Genomic DNA, 18,727 nt, shown 5'->3' with positions numbered 1-18,727 from the left:
ATAAATGTGTGGTTATTGAACTGAATTGAGCATAAAATATGCAAATTATTACAAACTTAATATGCATTTTCAATATAAAGTTATTTTACATAATTCAGAGGACTTTGGGATCCAAATCAAGCCACGCAGCAATAAGTAAGATCTGTTAAGAATTTGTTCAAATTCTATGTTGACTTTTTGAAGACCAATTTTCAAGCTATCTATATTTCCAAGGACTTACAATTCTTGATATCTCTGCCAGAAAGGAGTGCAAATAATGATTCTTACCCAGAAATCCAGTTTGAAGCTAAAGAAGCTACTTCTGCAATAATGCCACTTTTTCCTGATCCTGCCACACCACAAACAACAGTTACTTTTCTGTTTAAAGATGTAACCTGATTCTTCAGCTTGATCAAGATTTCTCTTCTTTTTATATGTCTAATCCTATTGGAAGTGGAAAAGCATATTTTTGTAATGTCATTGCATAGGTGAAAGTTGCAATTTTTAATCAATTTAAGCAAAACAGTTTTTCCCAGACTACTCCTACTCCTACTATTACTATTACTACTACAACAACAACAATAATAATGGAAGGGACCTTGGAGGTCATCTAGTCCAACCCCCTGCTCAGGCAGGAAATCCTATACCATTTCAGACAAATGGCTGTTCAGTCTCTTCTTAAAAACTTCCAGTGTTGGAGCATTCACAGCTTCTGGAGGCAGGTTGTTCCACTGATTAATTGTTCTAACTGTCAGAAAAATTCTCCTTAGTTCTAGATTGCTTCTCTCTTTAATTAGTTTGCATCTATTGCTTCTTGTCCTGCCTTCAGGTGCTTTGGATAATAGCTTGACTCCCTCTTCTTTGTGGTAGCCCCGGAGATATTGGAACACTGCTATTATGTCACCCCTCGTCCTTCTCTTCATTAAACTAGACATACCTTATTCCAGCAACCGTTCCTTATATGTTTTAGCCTCTAGTCCCCTGATCATCTTTGTTGGTCTTCTCTGTACTCTTTCTAGAGTCTCAACATCTTTTTTACATCGTGATCAAAATTGGATGTAATATTCCAAGTGTGGCCTTACCAAGGCATTGTAAAGTGGTATTAATACATCACGTGATCTTGATTCTATCCCTCTGTTAATGCAGCCTAGCACTATGTTGGCTTTTTTGGCAGCTGCAGCACACTGCTGGCTCATATTTAAGTGATTGTCCACTAGGACTCCAAGATGCCTCTCACAGTTGCTACTATTAAGCAAGGTACCACCTATACCACAGGTCTTTAAATTTGGCCCTTTCATGACTCATGGACTTCAACTCCCAGAATTCCTCAGCCAGCATGCCTGGCTGAGGAATTCTGGGAGTTGAAGTCCATGAGTCATAAAAGGGCCAAGTATGAAGATCCCTAGCCTATACTATACCTGTGCATTTGATTTTTCCTGCCTAAATTTAGAACCTTACTTTTTTCATCATTGAATTTCATTTTGTTAGTGTCCAATGTTCAAGTCTGTCAAGATCCTTCTGTATCTTAAGCCTATTTTCTGGAATGTTGGCTATTCCTGCCAACTTAGTGTCATCTGCAAATTTGATGAGTTCCCCTCATCCAAATCACTGATGAAGATGTTGAAGAGAACTGGGCCCAGAACAGAGCCCTGGGGCACCCCACTACACACTTTCTAAAAGTTTTCTAACAGAAGACTTTTTTCTTGAACTAAAATTGGAGTCCTCTGTCTCAGTAACATTCAGAAGTATGCTTTTAGACTGTTTATAGGAGTACTAATATCTTGCTTTGCACTTAAACAGGAAAGCGTTAATGGCGACAGACTGGCTACAAATGTATTTTATAGCAGCTGCAAAGCTGGTAACCTGCAGGAATCTCCTTTCTTAGGAGAAGCTGTAGGTAAGAAGCCCTAGGAAGTGCTAAAAATGCTTGGAGAATCCTTCCCATAAAAACATCTTACTTGATTTGCCTTTTGTACCTACAATAACATTTTCAAGACTATGGGCAGACTCTTTGATTCAGCGGAGCATATTGATCAGGAAAGATGTTTGGCAAAACAAAAAGGGGGGGGGGGCTAAAGTGAGAATTAAGAAATTAGATGATGGGATTTATCAGAGGAAATATTTAAAAATTAAACATCTGTTTGACTATGGTTAAAGAAATAGAAATATTTTGGATATAAATAAATTTTAGTTTAAGAGGAATGAGCCCCTCAAGTAACATAGTATTTTTTCTTTCTTTTTTCTTTTGTTTTTTTGACATGAGATATTTAAAAATGTTGAGATGGTTTATATAAAGGAAATATTTTAGATATTTAAGTGTAATTGATCTTGAGAAAACTTCAGTGGATAAAAATGTTTTGAATAGATCTAAAAGATTAGATAATTGGATTTATTAAATGGAATATTTAAAGATTAAACATTATGTTTGAATATGGTTAAAAAGAAGAGAAAAATTCTGGATATAAATGTACATTAGCTTAAGAGAGACATGTATTTTAAGTAGTATACTATCTTCTTATTTCTCTCTCTCTCTCTCTCTCTCTCTCTCTCTCTCTCTCTTTAAGATATGAGAAATGTAAAAGTGTTGGGATGGCCTGTATGAGGAAAAAGACTTAAATACTGAAGTGTAATGAACTTTGAGAAAATTTTAACCAGTAAGAATGTTTTGAACATTGTGAAGAAAACAAATTTAAATAAGAATTTTGTAAACAGGATCTATGAGGAGGCAAACAAGATGATCAGTTAGAAAAGAAGCTTTATATTGATGTGGTTATTATTTGCAGAAATATTAGAAAAATGTCTATATTTAATTATTTATCAAAATAATAAGAATTGTATCAATTCAAGGTTGTCAAAAGAGAATATTATTGGAAGAAGAGAAAAATCAAGCAAGCTACTATGTGGATTATAGAATTATAGAAACTAATTATTATTGACTGTTTTTTAAATATAAACCCAGACAACACACTGTTTACCAAATATTAAGGTGATTATGTTAAAAAAATCAATTATATATATATATGTACGTATGTATGTATATTTTAAAAATGCTTGGAAAAAACTACTACTTCCCACTGCAGTTCCAAGGAGGGACCAACCAAGTGGAATGGAAAGCAACATGCAGTTTGGAGAAGACACTGTAATTTTGGGCTAATATAGGTTCATACTAAACCAAATCTAAATATTGCAAAGCACCAATAAACCTTTGATGGACTGCTAGCGTTGGAAACAAGTCACAAAATCTCTGCACCCCTAGGACAAGCTCCACTTAGAAATAGGGTAAGCAAATTTGTTATTTGTTTAGTGTTTGTTAAGTCTGTATAATGAAAAAAAAAACTGGAGGCACTATCTATGTTAGAATAGGTGATATGGGACTGGTTAAGAATATGGTATAATGTAACAAGTACTCAACTCTCTCTTCCTCCTTTTATCTTAAAATCCTCAAGGTTTTTCAACAAGTGGGCAGTGTTTGCACAAAATAAGTGAACCATAAATGAATTAACCACATTTGATACTACAATCTGTGTTCATTGTGTTATGTGAATCCAGAAAACATGACCGAATAAAGCAGAGTCCACTTAAACATGATTCCCAACAAAGTTGTTGTGACCTGGGCTGCATGCTGACTAGCACTTCTTGTGTGAGTGGAAACTGTAATTTTCAATCCCATTCATGCAGCTCCATGTCTATGCTGAAACAATGAAATGCTTAGCAATTCAGGTGGAAGGGTTATTTGCAAATTAGGGTAAACACTCAAATAAATATTTGCCTGCTCTGTCTAAAGTCAGTTTAGTGCATCCTACCAGGAAGAGAATAGACTGCCAGTCTAATAGTAGAATAAATTGAAAAGAATAGGCAACTAACACAACACACTTTTTACCTGTCTGATTTTACAGCTCCTTCCCAAAAATTTCCCCAGACTACACTAATGTTTCGTTATTGTATGGTGATATAACATTAAAAGTATGCAATATAATTTTTTTCCCTTGGGGAATGGCCTGAACACTGTTCAAATGAAGTGTTGAATTCAGCATGCTTCAAACATCCACAGTACAAGAAGCTAATAATGATGTCTTTATATATTATAGTACCACATATATTAGTGAACTCTTACAACTCATTCCACTTTCAGTATATTCCTTTTGATGAAAAGTATTTCTGGTAAGTTAAGCAATAGAACCTTACAAAACTTACAAGGTCTGATAATGCTGAATGTGTTCCAGAATCTCTTCATCATTAAGAATGTTAAACTCTTGCTTTCTTTTAGTATATAGTCTTTCTGGAGCGCCTTCTGAACTAATGATTCTGGTCAAATTAAAATAGAGAAAAATAATTTGTATGTTATATAGTGTCCATGAAAGCATGAAATTATACTCACAAAGGCATATTGAAGCAAACATGCTTTGCTTTGCTTTGAGGGATTCCGAATTCCATTTGAATTCAGATATATCCTAGATTATTTTGGATTATTCAGTATTGGATATAAGGTTTGTTTCCCTTGTGCAGTATTTATTTGAAATTACCATTTTCACAAAAATGAAGAATGGTTTAATATAAATAAAGAGACACTTATACGCACAAAATATTCAATTAACAATATCAACATTTTTTCAAAAATATTACTTTTTTAGTATCACACTTCATTGAATATTACTATTACTTTCAGTGCATCACCATTTATCTTTTCATGTCTTATAGGTCGAATCCAAACTTATACAAACTTAGAACAGACTCACAGAAATTAAGTTGGTCATGATTTCCAATTAATTAGAAGTGATCTATAAATATAGGCAAAAAAATTAATTTGTAATTTGTCTTAAGAAGTTAATCTGAGCATAGAATGTAACAACAATGTGTTCTGTTCTATTTCTAGGATTAAGTATAGAAAGCCAGTTGATGGAACCCTAGTTTTGTGAATAAGTTATGCATTGAGTGTCTATAGTTCTTTTCAAAAAGCAGATATGATGCTAACCTGTTGAAATGATTAATAACAATTTTCTGAAAGTCATTGCAAAGGCATTCCAGATAGTAGGCATGGGACCTGTTCCTGTTGGGATTGATGCCACCTTTTCCCCAGCTAACATTCTTTTTGTAAATATTTGTATGACGAAGCTGTAAAGGCAAATTTATTAACTCCTTATATCAAGGAAAGTGCTTTCAAGTAGATTAACAGAATAAAAGATCCAAAGCTTCTTATACTCTTTGACTGAAAAGAAGATATAGTATATAATGGTGAACAAATTGTAAACAAATAAAGTGATAAATTAACTTTTCAAATTTTCATTAACATTATGGTGTGTAGCTGATTAGGAAATCAAGATTTTCAGCATACCCATACCCATACATTTTTCTCAAACAGCTGCATTGCCTAGCCACAGATCTCGATAAGCTTTACTATACTATAATAAGATGTATTACAACTCTCAGTTCTTTACAGTTCCCTCTGTAAAGTAGGGTACTTTTACATTTACCCTTACTTGTATAGAACATGACAACCTATGACCATTTGATAATCCTACCCTAGAATGAATGCTTTTCACAAAGTTTTGATGTTCTTCATTAATAGTTTTGTTCACTTCTAGTTTTAGTGGGTGGATGTCAATATATTTCAATGCCTGAGGATCTGACAGATTGCCGTGTAGGTCAGTTATATTTCTTTTGAAGCAGTGACAGTGATCCTCACGTGTTCCTTGGACTTGGAATCCTTGATCCACTTCCTGCTGCAGAACTTGGAAAACATAGAGAAATCAATTTAATATAATAAATCTCTCCTTGAACAAATGTAACAAAATACCATACTGATTGTATTTTGGATAGCCTCCTCACTTGTTCTGAGCAACGTGGCTGCATCTTCTTGACCAAGAGCAATTGTAGCATATTCCTGAAGTATCTTATGCAGTTTCTGGAGAGACTCCAGCCACTTGCTTTTAGCTTGCTGTCTGCGACTTGGATCTTTACTGAAGATATCTCTGTACACTGTGCTGGGCAGACAACATGAAGTGTACAAAGTATGAGAACCACTTTCAAATTAATAAGACACTCTTCTCATTCTTAATATAATATCTATTCACTCTGGTGATAAGTGAAAGCAACTACTGGAGAATTTTCTTTATATTGTATTATGGACAAAAGAAATATGGGATTATATAGAGAAATTGTGTTAGTCTAGATCTGGGATTGCCTCCCAAAACTTGCTTGCTTGCTTTCACCTTGAACACCCAAAGTGGGAAATAAACAAAAAGAAGCTAGTATAAGTAAAAAAATATAAAAGCAAATTCATTTTGAAGCATCATAATGATACAACCATTAGCTTTCAAAGGCTTGAATTAAGAGAGTCTCTAAAGGCAGAAAACGGGAGCCAAATACATCTTCTAAGGAGTACATTCCGAAGACAGGGAGTGATGCTGAAGAAAGTCCATTAGATCAGGGCTTTTCAACCAGTGGTACGGCTACCACCTGTGATACATTGGCACCTGGCAAGTGGTACGCGACCATCCTAGAAAAGTAGCGGGGGAGGGGAAGGAGCTGAACCGGTGGGAGCACCGCACAAGCCTGAGCGAGAGATGGCTGGAGCTACAGGGTGTCAGGGCCCAGCAGAAGCACCAGGATCAGTGCCGCTTTCCAGCTGATCGGCGCTTCTTCGGGGCTGAAGAAACACCAATCAGGTGGAATGTTGCAGCATCTCCAGGGTCTTATGATTTATATTCAGATGCTTGGCAACTGATTCATATTTATGATGGTCACAGTGTCATATGAAGTGACCAAAACCCAGCAGATGGGGGGAAATAAAAACCAAACACCCGCCACCCCACCTCCACTGCCAATCCCCAACAGAAACACTCACAACAATGAAAACCTTGGACAGGAGGAAGAGCACCGCCTGGCGGGCAGGCAGGTGTCTTGCTCGGCTGTGGCTTGGGGGGCACTTTTTCAGTGCCACTGTAACTTCAACCAGTCACTAAGCAAACTGTTGTAAGTCAAGGACTACCTGTACTTTATCACTTTTTTTTTTTTTGGTCATCAAGTTTTTGACCCCTTGCTAGGCGACTGGTGGTACTCGGATGTTGCCATATCCTAAAAGTGGTACAATGGATGAAAAGGTTGAAAAGCTCTGTACTAGATGAGCCTCTGAACCATAACAAACTTTAGAAGAGTCTCTACAAATCTTAATGTCTTGTTAGTTTCATAATAGGAGAGAATATTGTTCAAACAGTTAGGCTCTATGGTACTTGGAGTTTTAAAACTTTACAGTAACATCTTACTTGTATCTGGAAAACAGTAGTACAGATCTTTTAATGTGGACATTAGTTACTTGCCTACCTGTTGCATTTTGCATCAGTCACAACTTTCAGACATTTTTCAGTTATCATCACATAAAATAAAAAGAGGTATAACAAGTTGTGTGTAATTATTGCAAAAACTGACCAACACAGAAATGGCTATAAATGTCACACATCCATAAATGTATAAAAGTATTTTCTATCCAAGCTGCTACCTAGGAATTTGATAATACCTGAAGTTCATCAAGGAGCACTCCCAAACTGCAGACCTGTTCTTTCAAGGGAATGCAACTCCACCCAGAGCAGGCTAAACTACAATGTATGAGTCAAATTTCCTACTGAAAAAAACCCTGCATCTACTGTCTTGTCAGTATTTAATTTTAACATGCTTTCCGCACAGCACATTACTGAACTTAACCCAAAGTTTAAAAGCACACTTGCTTTCTTGGGGTTAAATGGTGATAATCATTTGAACTGGGTATCATCAGCATATTGAAAATCTCGCTGAAAAACTGTGCTTGACCTTTTCTTGCAGTTTAATGTAATGTCAAACCATATAGAGCACAAAAGAGAACCCTGTTTGACACCATACATGGGTGGCCTAACTCTGAAATAATAATCCCTGAGCACCATCTTCTGGTGACAGGGAGAATCAGACACTAGAAAATAATGCCCCCAAGACCTAATCCCAGTCAGAAAATCCATAGAAATATCATGGTTATTGGTATAGAAAAGCTCAAAACCCCAGTAAAAAAAGTAGAAAAATTTTCTTCTACCCCGATCCAATATTTAGTATTAGTCATGCAGCATAATGATCAAAGCTGTCTCTGTTCTATAGAGCTGAAAATTTGACTAAATTAGGCAGAAAAGTAGTCTCCTCCAGATACCGTATATCTGGACATTAGGAAGTCACTAATTTCTTACTTTAATCAGAAATAGAATAGATATCATTTGGAGAAAGATAGGAGAACTCTTACTTGAATCTGCACCCATAGGCTTGAGTTCTCCTAGTTTTAACTTTAATCTTCTAGAAACAAATAGAGTCAATGGAAATTTAATTTACCACAGTCATGCAAATATTCCAGATGCACTGAATCAAGTGAGATTATTCATGAAGGCATTAGAAAAATAGCAAGTTTAGTGTTAATAAAGCCAAATTAGACAGCTAAGAGTTCATAAATTGCATTAAGAAAGACTGTAAATGTGGTTTGCTTAACTTTGGTTTAGTATATTGCAGGTATTTAATACATTTCTAAGTGATAACTTATGGTTTAGCATGTTATGCAATTGAAATGACAGGGTGAGCTGCTTTGCTTCAGCTAGCTGCCTCTCATATGCACTTGATGTTCTTGCCTTACTGCAGCTTGCTTCAGTAAGTCGAGTTCTAAGCAGAGCAACCTAAAACAATACATGAAACATCTTTTCAAAGTAACACACAGCCTTACTATAGGGAATAGTATCATGCCTTGCAATATCTCACGGGGTCACTGGACTGAAATTCTGTTTCCCTCAGACTGCTGATTGTAAATCATCATAAAATAAATCTTGTAGGCAGTCCACAAGATACCATAGTCATTGGTATCCAACCAGTCCATGAGAGGCATACTCCTCTCTTTGAGGTTCCTGCAAAAATAATCTATTAGAGTAACCAATGAGATCGGCCAATTGAAAAACCAAAATCCAACCTACCAAATAGGTTGAAGCTTGTAAACTGCAGGGATGCAGTTTTCATCCAGCTTGTACCATTGATTCAAAAGCTGAAGTTCTTTCTCATATTCAGCTGCAGTCTTTTGGGTGAGTAGAGAAGTATTAAGCAAATCCAATTCATTTGAATTAATCACTTCATGTTCTTTCTGGCTGCTTATCTCAGCTTCAAACTCTTCCATTGCATCAGGATCCTGGAAATCCTGAACAATTTCACCTTGATTTTCATTTCTCTCTACTTTGATTTCATTTTTCAAATCAGCAGGTGGCATGTATTTTGATGTTTTGATATTCAGTTTCCTACGTATCACTGTGGCTTTAATTAACTCAAACACTTCCTTGCCTATTATTTCTGGAAGAGAGAGATCATCAGACTTCTGGCCAATAAAAACCTGAAATGCAGCATGGAAAACAATTTTAAAATGATTCTTGGCAAACAAATTATTATTTTCTCTGAAGCTGATGGCATTCCAATATATTTAATATATTGTGCCAATTGGAAATTAAGTAATCCAATGAAGCAAATGTCACAAAGATGATTCAATTAATTTTGGTACATAGGTGAATTCTTTTTGTTTCCTCTAGTAGATTTGTAACAGAAATAAGTTCATAAGGGCAAGACTTTTCATTTGTTGGATTTGTATGTAGCTGGTTTCAGCTATGGAATATGGAACTATATGCAATATTGAAATGTCATATGGCTAGATTAACAAAAAAGCAGAATTGGAAGGCATCTTGGAGGTCTTCTAATTCAACTTCCTGCTCAAACAGGAACCCCTATACCATTTCAGACAAATGGTTGTGCAATCTCTTCTTCTTTTTTTTATTTAAGTTTATAAAATTTTACAATAAAATACTCCCCCCCAACCCCCCAACCCCCTCCCCCCTACTTCCCAGAGCTGAATACAGGGTTAAGAACAACAAAAAACATAGAACTTAAATGAACAACAAACAATTATACATATATCCAAAAAACAAAATTTTAAACACTTTAACTCCAGTACATAAAAACAAAAATTACCATCCTTAAACATAAGTTATTCAAAAGCTTACCCTTAAATATACTTTATTCAAAAGTTAAATAGTACTTTCTAATATCATATTTATTCTGTATAAAATTCACCCATCTTTTCCACACCAAAATATATCTCTCTTGCGACTGGTCTTTCAGATAAGCTGAAATTTTTGCCATTTCAGATAAATAAGAAACTTTAAGAAACCATTCTTCTAAAGTAGGCAAAAAATCCTTCTTCCAGTATTGCCCAATCAGCAACCTTGCTGCTGTAATTAAATTCAACATTAAAATAATCTCTTTACCATCACAATCGTCAATAATACCTAACAGAAACAATTGTGGTGTAAATTTTATCCTTCTATTAAAAATCTTCTGAATATTCCACCAAATCTTGATCTTAACGTAAGTAAGGGATACAAGGAAGAATCATCAGATGTTGTAAGTGAGGCAAGAATCAGTCAGCTGGGACCCGTCACGAGGTCCATGAGCCGAATGCGGGCGCGGCTACATTATAAGCAAGTTTCCTTTGTTGTGTCCACAGCTCTTATCTGAGTATGGTATGCCTCAGCAATCATGTCTTTATTCCCCACCCCAGTCTTCCTTACATCCGTTCCCTCCCGTTGTTTGGCACTCAAACCGCTCTCATTACTCCTCCCCTTACTGATCGAGCGGGTGGTCATTCTATGCTTTCTCTCCCCTCTCCGTGTGGTTACTAACGCCTCCAAAGACCAATAGTGGAGGGATAGGGAAGGGCATCCGGAGAAAAGAACATAATGTTATAGACACATCTTGGTTATCAGCTGGCCAATCAGGGCCAGTAACACGGTCTAGGAGCTGTGCGCAAACGTTAGTTGAACCTACTTAAACCACCTTTATTGTAATGGCCTTTTAGCCCTGACGATGCTGAGGAGTTCCCCCAGCGAAAGCTTGGCAACTTTTTAGTATAAGTATATTTTTAGTAAAGTATTCTTACCCTCCCGGTGATCGTGTTTTATTCTTTTATTCATATATATATATAGTGTTTCCCTCCCAAAATAAGCCCCCCCAAAAGACCTACCCTGATTTTGGGGGGTGGGCCTAATATAAGCCCTACTCCAAAAATAAGCCCTAAGTAGAGCCCCGCCCACTCCATCCCACTTGGCTGCCGCAATGCGGAGGAGTCCGCGCAGCACATCGTGCCACTGCCGCCACAATGAGGCAAGGCAGATGGGAGAGGGGGGTGGAGCTTCCCCATGCGCCCCACACCCGCTTCCTTCAGGCCCCCCCCAAACCAGGCCATTCCTTGCTCCCTTTCACTCCCCTTCTGAGCCAGACTGCCATGCTACCATACGGAAGATGGGCAGGGTAGGTCTGGTTCTCCTCCATTTCAGAGCCAGGGGAGAGTGACAGCGAAAGGCTCTACTGCCGCTGTGCACCGCTGAAGGGGCTTTCTTCATGCTTCGCCCCACAAATCACCTGCCTAGCGGCAGTCTCCTCCTCCTCCTCCAACTCTCCCATGGCTTGCGCTGTGACCGGGTGGCATAAGCCTCTCCTGCTGCCTCCCTCCGAGAGTCCACCATTGCCACCACTGAAGAGCATGGAGAACAGGAAGCAGAGTGGCTCTGCGTAGCAATGTAGAGCACTTGCTTGCTGCCCTGCATTGCCCCGCGTCTCCCTTCTCTGTTCTCAAAATGGCAGCCCCATTTTCTGCCACTTCTCCTCCTGAAAGCAAAATATTTCAACATTAATCTTGCGAGATCTTTTTTTTTTTTTTTTGTGAGAAGTTGGAAGGTCTGACTGAACTCTTTTTAGTCCCACGAACTCCATTTCCCTGCAGCAGGAGAGAAACTCACTAGAGCTGGAAAGCAGGTTAGTGTTGAAATTTTTTGCTTTCAAGAAAAGTGGCAGGAAACGGTGCTGCCATTTTGAGAATGGAGAAGGGAGATGCGGGGTGATGCAAGGCAGCAAGCAAGTGCTCTGCTCTGCATCGCTGCGCAGAGCACTCCGGTTCCTGTTCTCTGTTCTCTGCAGTGGCGATGATGGATGGCTGGTGGAAGGAGGTGGCAGGGGAGGCTTGTGCCACCCAGTCATGGTGCAAGCCATGGGAGAGTTAGTGGAGGAGGAGGTGGCGGCTGCCACTGGGAAGGTGATCTGTGGGGTGAAGTGTGAAGAAAACCCCTCCAGCGGCGCACAGCAACAGCGGAGCCTTTCGCTGTCACTCCCCCTAGCTCCAAAACAGCAGACGGGGACTAGGCCTACCCCTAGGCTTTGGAGGGTAATGAAAGGAAGCAAGGAATGGCCTGGCGGGAGGGCCTCTGAAGGATGCGGGTGCAGGGCATGTGGGGCAGCTCCACCCCTCCCCCACCTGCCATGCCTCGTTGTGGCGGCAGCAGCATGATGTGCCACGTGGCCTCCTGCCGCAAAGGGCCGCAGAAGTGGGCCAGCAGTCATGCAAGCTTTTGCTGGATGAGGCTGTTGGTGCCGCTGCCGCGAGGCAAGGCAACTATCACAAAAAATTTAACACACCGCCCAAAAATCAAACCTAATGCCTCTTTTGGAGGCAAAAAGAATATAAGACCGGGTCTTACTTTCGGGGAAACATGGGTATATATATATGTGTGTGTATGTATATGTATATATGTGTGTGTGTGTGTGTGTGTGTGTAGAGCATGTGTATATGTGTGTTATGTATATGTATGAGTTGATATATACTTTCTTTTGAGAGCAGGCAACAGAATTTCATTTTTAATATGTGCCAGTGTGCTCACAGTAAAAAAATAATAATAAACCTTATCTTATCTTACTTAAATACATTTTGTGGCCACAGACTACGAAGACTTTACTCAAGATTTAAATCATAACATTTCTTCAAGCCTTCGCGGGGGCCCATGTGACAACCTCGGGCCCTCCATGGTTGAGAACCACTGGCTTACAAAATACAGTTATGTATTGGATTCACAGATCACACGACATCCAAAACAAATATTAGGGCCCAGTTTTGAAGTGTAAATTCAGCCAGTTGTTGCTTATTTAACAAACTATGGTCATTTCTTAGCATGATGAGTGAACTCATCACTAATCAGAACAAACAAACTTCACTAAAACATATAAGACTGCAAATTAAAAAACATCGTACGAGTATTATATTGCGAATTCTAGTCAACTTACAATAAAGGTTTGGAATCCCAGTTGCTGGCATTTCTTTAATGTCCTTGTATGTAGAGAAGCCATATGATGATCATTAGTAATACCATCTTTTACTCCCCATCTTAGATCAAATACATGGAAGTCGTAACCTCTCTTTTTACAGTAGTTGTATAGCGATGGGAAGGATTTTTCCATTAATGCATTTCGTTCTACTTCTGAATCTAATTAAAATAACAAAGCAAAATTGCTAAACAGTGTTATCTTGATTTTAAGGCAAACCTATGCAACATCTAAAATTTAAAAAAAGAATTGGCAGAGTTTCAGTATGTGATTTATATTCAGTATCTCCAATCTAACTGTAATACAAGTAATCCTTGACTTATGACCACAACTGAGCCCCAAAATTCCATTGCTAAACAACACAATTTTAAAGTGAGTTTTGTTCCATTTTAAGACCTTTCTTGCCACAGTTAGGTTAGTCATGGCCTCCTCAGCAACTTTGCTAGTCAGAAGGTTGCAAAAGGTGATCGCGTGACCCAGTCATAAATGCATGCCAGTTGTCAACCATCTGAATTTTGATCATGTGACCACAAGTATGCTGCAATGCTGATTAAGTGTGAAAAACAGTCATAAGTCACTTTTTTCAGTGCCATTGTAACTTTGAATGGTCACTAAACAAGGATAACCGTATAAAAAGAATGCCTATTGAATTAGGAAGGGAACCTATTTTAATTACTTTAGTTTATTTGAATACACACACACACACACACACACTACAGCTACTAACTACATCCAAACATATTTAGCTTAGTGTTCTTGTATTATGTGCTGTCCGACTATGAAGCTTTACATTTATAAAAAAATGTACCAAATGAACAAAAATATAGAATTATAGATATATTCATATTTCAGATGCTCCAAGAATGCCTTTACTTAGCTTCTTAATTGTCTGAATAATAATAATTTAAAAAACTACTTAAACCTCAAGGAATGTTCTTTTGTTTTAGATTAGATTCTGTCTTTCTCTAAAAATTTAAATTCCCAAGTCATCTAGAAGTACCTTGATAACCTCCGCAGATATAGATAATAAATTTTTTCTTTCTGGTTAAACAGGGCAAATGGATTCGTCCTCTCACTACATCCCTGCTTGTTTTGGTGTCTGTTGGGCTCTTCTGACATCTTACATCATTTGTGGCATCCTCAGTTTCCATTAGGAAAATGCTGCGGGGTTTAATTTCTTCTATCAGGGTTTTCAGATGAGATGTACTTAAAAAAGAGTAACCCTTGTGAACAGCATTTTTTTCTTCATTTTCTTCTGATCCATTTATGTCTGAGAACTGCAGAGACTCTGAAAGTGTACTTCTGGATAAATATATTATTCTTCTGTTCAATTTCTTTTCCTGGATTTTGTCTTTTTCTTCCAAATGAAGAAAGTCACCATGTGCTTGTCTTTGGGGGAGCTCTCTGTACATATGCATTGATTTTTGTGGTTTTGTGTTGTATTTGGAATTTTCAGTCAGTTCAGAGATTTCGTCTCTAACCAGAGGCTCCTCTGAACAAATATTGATCTGACTTCTACTGTCTTCTTTCTGCTAAAGAGAAAGAAGAGTTTTGTAATTAGATACATAAATTATAAGTACAGTATCTACTAATAAGCATACATTTTTGTAATGAGAACAGTACCCTAAGTATCTTTCCTTCATTAGATGTAGCACATTAAAGGCTTAGAAAGGATAAGACAGTCTTAAATTTTGCTGACACCCATTACACTATTGTTTTTAGAGGATTATCTGAGATGGTATCAATGCAAAGATACTAAATGAAAGATCAAGATGCAGATTATGGTTGTATATTTGGTGATAAGATGGGTCTCCATATGCTATCCATAGTACCATTTGATTTGATGTGAAATTGTTCTTAATCATGGGGTATATACAGTGTGTATGTGTGTACATGCAATCTTAAAGAGAAATGCCAACATTTTAAACATTCATATTTAGTCTTTCCACCCTTAATAATTAATTAGTAAAACATTAGTAATATATAGTACCTGTATTTGCAATTAATATAAATTTGAATGAAAATTATTCTTAAATGAAAATTTATTCAAGGCTGTTGCTATTTTTGACTTTTTACACAAAGCAATTTCCTATGCTTTTAAATCCTACTTTAGTTTTACTTTATTTTTTCCACTGTTTTGGATAACAAAATAGGTATCTAGCAAGAGAAATTCCATCAATTTTTCAAGTGATTAGACCAGCAGCCCCCAGCTCCACTGGTTCTGTGGAGAGAGATTTTTCCATGGACCATAGGGGGGTATGCTTTTGCATGCTGCCTGCATCCTGTGAATGATGCTTCACTTGTTTGCATGGCCCAGTTGCTGACATGCTGCAGACCGGTGCCAGTCCACAGACTGGAGGTTGGGGACCCCTGGACTAGACAACCCTGTGACCTGTTGTGTCATCCTTTGAGAGAAAGGTAGTACAGTCCGATGTCATCAGGATGAATATTAAATTTTAGGCTGGCCATTTTTTTACTCTAATGCCAGACGGTTGTGATTATCTAAGAATATATATCATAAATAGAAAAATAATTGTAGCAAATCAAATTGAACAACAAGTCAATATTATCTTAACTAAAGAAATCAATAGACCAATAATGTGTAGACAAAAAAGCAATGGAAGTGGGAATGACTTCTGACTTCCTGACAGCTTCCCTATCTTTCTTTGTGAGAAGCTGACAAGGACCATTGGAAATCATCATTATGTGACTATGGGGAAACTGTGATGGCCACAGCTTTGTGAATAAAACTGGAAATTTCAATTCCATATTTATTTTTTTTACAAATTCTTTAATTTAGCAGATTTTAGGTTCTTTGATGGGGGGCAGAGCCAAGATGGTGGACAGGCAGCAAAGGCTGTAAGGAGCTCCTCCGAAAGCAAAAGCCTTATTTTATTTTATTTTTATTTTAACTTTTTAACCCTTTTTAACATTGCATTTTTAATCTACCCACTTTTAACCTATTTTAACCTACTTTTAACTCTTTTTAATTACTGGAGAGGCCACCATTTTTCTACCTACATTTTAACAATTCTATAAGCCTGATTACTAAGAATGGGGAAAAGGAGAAAGAGACAGCACTCTGCAGCAGAGAGTTCATCCAAGCCACTGAAGCAGCAGAAGATGGAAGACTACACTGCAAACAGACAGTCTGTGCCAGTAAGTAATTCATCTGCAGTCACCTTATCAGATAAATTTAATTTATGTGACTAATTGGAATGGGACTTACAAACCGAACTGGAGAGCAAACAGCATGTAGAATTGTCCTCCTCAGAGAGTTGCTCCCCTTCTTGGAACTCAGCAGCAGCTCTCTTTGCATAGGAGGGAGATATAATAAATTTAAAAGGAGAAAATGTGACAGATTTCCTCTCTAGACAATGTTTGCTTACAGCTCAAACTGTTAACTCAATATATGAACTCTTATCAACTGTCATAAATAAGGTTGACTGCTTGAAAGAATCTTTTGTAAAGTTTGTTAGGAGCCAACCAAATACTGCAGAGGACAACCACGGATAGACTTGGGATGGCTAATTCAGAAAATGAAACTAGAGAAGGGCCTTGTCTTCCTTCCAAAAATCTGAACACTCATAGAAAAAACATCCAGTTAGGTAAAGGCCTAAGAGATAACCAATATAACTATAGTCTGCAGACTAACCGGGTTACCTTACAAATTTATGACAAGAGAGTGAATAGAGGGTGTTGGGGTAATAGAAAAGCTGTTAAACTGTCCCTAAGCCAGCTGCTTCGCTGTGAACTCACTATGATAAATCTTCTACATGCAGAGTGGCTACCAGCAAGAAGACAATATATGAGAATTCTCCTATTGCTTAAGCAGTCCACAATTTCCTCCATGCTCTTTAAAATGAAGCCCTTTCTGAGTACCTTTTCAATATTCCCAATAAGGGTTTTTCGCTCAGACAAAGTGTGCTCACTCCTGAAACAGCGTCACCAAGAGGGAACTGTTGCTTTACATCCAGGCTGCAACAGCCCTTACATTGTTAAGCTTGAGGCTGCTGCAACTGAATTGACCCTGAGAAGTGATATACAAACGGCGTTACCCACAGCTGCAGGAACTGTTGAAGATGTGCCAGAAGAAATGCTGATTGATCTATTCAGTGCACTGCTGGAACCTGAGCAAGTTAATATCATTCAAAGATTGGATGACCTAAAAGAAGCACTGACAACAACTCAATTTACAGCAAAGCTTCTATTTAATTTGACTCCACTAATTGCGCAACCTTGTGACAATACATTTAATCAACAATCTGCCTTTACCTCAATAGTAAAAAAAGATAGTGTCACACAGGCGGACAGTGGGGCAACTGCACTGACTGACCCTGTCTCTGAGAAACAACTGAAAGACAAAGGGCTTCATCACACAGTGCCTCCTAAGCCGACAAACACTAAGGATATAATCCAGCTTCCATCCTCATTTGACTTAGAAGTTTCCACAACATCTCCCTACAAGGTGAATTCTCAGCTACGCCCCTCCAAAAATGGACATAAATCTACATTTATAGATTTAAGCCGGGGTACCTGCCCATCTGAAAAAAAAAATATTCCTGGAGCAAGGGCAGAGGCACACTGGCAATCGAGATATAGAGGAGCAACAACAAGTTCTGCAACCCATGAGAAGAAATACCGAACCTCACAACAACTGTGTTTATATGGGATGCATAGATGATATTGACCCGGCTCCAATGTCAAGCTGACATCTGGAATTTTTACCATCTAGCCAATCAACCAAGCCAGACCACCTTGCCTCCGAGAAGCCTATACAGATGAACGCAGCCAGCTGGAAAGGGATGGTCGATAGTGGACCAATGAGCTTTCTCCCTAGATTTGATGTAATAGCCCTTCAAGAAACCTGGTTAACTGAAGTGGATGAACCAGTACAACTGCCAGGTTTTCAGGGATGGACCTCCCCAGCCCAAAAAACAAAGAACAAAGGGAGACCCTCTGGTGGGCTATGCATTCTTAAAAAGCAAGAGTTGCAATGGCAGGGGGAGAAACTATATAATGAAGATAAGTATTCATACTTCCTAACTATTAAATTTGAATATGAAAAGTTTGAGTTAATACTGGTAAATGTGTATATCCCACCAATCACATCCACGTATTATAACTCTGAATGTTGGATGGGCTTGGAAGTTATTTTAGAAGATATATCTGTACTGTACTCTCAGCCCATAGTGGTATTACTAGGAGATTTGAATGCTCGGCTGGGTCCCTCTTTGTATGAGCTCGCCCAGAAGAAGGGAGTCCCAGGGGAATTTTTTGATAACCATCCCCAGTGGCTCTCGAGAGACTGCAAAAGTAATGCTGCTGACCTGCTCCTAGTCTCCTTAATTTTTAAGGGTAATCTCCAAATTCTAGGAGGTAAGGATAAGAATTACACATATCTCTACATATACCACTCTGCCAATTCAAGCAGTGTACTGGATCTCTTTTGTGTGGCTAGAAATAAAGTTGACCTTTTTTCGGAGATCACAGTACACCTTAGCGACAATAGCGACCACCAGCTTGTAAGCGTGACACTACAAGGCCCCTCAGATTTAAGACC

At 38.1% G+C, this 18,727-nt stretch overlaps 1 protein-coding gene across 11 annotated transcripts in view; it reads right to left on the bottom strand.

Annotated features, from left to right (window-relative positions):
• LOC120302418 (NACHT and WD repeat domain-containing protein 2-like) overlaps window positions 1–18,727 on the bottom strand; it is a 66,281-nt gene that overhangs the window by 33,324 nt on the left and 14,230 nt on the right. For 7 of the 11 annotated variants that reach the window (XR_005555126.1, XM_039330792.1, XM_039330790.1 and 4 more), the window contains 8 exons: window positions 14,165–14,696; window positions 13,126–13,325; window positions 8,949–9,355; window positions 5,806–5,960; window positions 5,499–5,707; window positions 4,952–5,091; window positions 4,174–4,284; window positions 268–423 (listed from right to left, as the gene is read on the bottom strand). Coding sequence is in view for 10 of the 11 variants with exons in the window: in XM_039330792.1 (XP_039186726.1) it covers window positions 268–423; window positions 4,174–4,284; window positions 4,952–5,091; window positions 5,499–5,707; window positions 5,806–5,960; window positions 8,949–9,355; window positions 13,126–13,325; window positions 14,165–14,696 (1,910 nt within the window). In the remaining variant the exon portion in view is untranslated. Of the gene's footprint in view, window positions 1–267; window positions 424–4,173; window positions 4,285–4,951; window positions 5,092–5,498; window positions 5,708–5,805; window positions 5,961–8,948; window positions 9,356–13,125; window positions 13,326–14,164; window positions 14,697–16,393; window positions 16,476–18,727 lie in introns of those variants that run through there. The other 4 variants (XM_039330793.1, XM_039330798.1, XM_039330796.1 and 1 more) reach the window with 3 other exon arrangements.

The sequence above is a fragment of the Crotalus tigris genome, unplaced genomic scaffold (genome assembly GCF_016545835.1).
Source record: "Crotalus tigris isolate CLP2741 ecotype Arizona unplaced genomic scaffold, ASM1654583v1 scf7180000024432.2438137, whole genome shotgun sequence".
In the NCBI taxonomy this organism is placed as follows: domain Eukaryota; kingdom Metazoa; phylum Chordata; class Lepidosauria; order Squamata; family Viperidae; genus Crotalus; species Crotalus tigris.
Note: the sequence above shows the minus strand (reverse complement) of the source record. Positions and strands in the feature narration are given on the sequence as shown.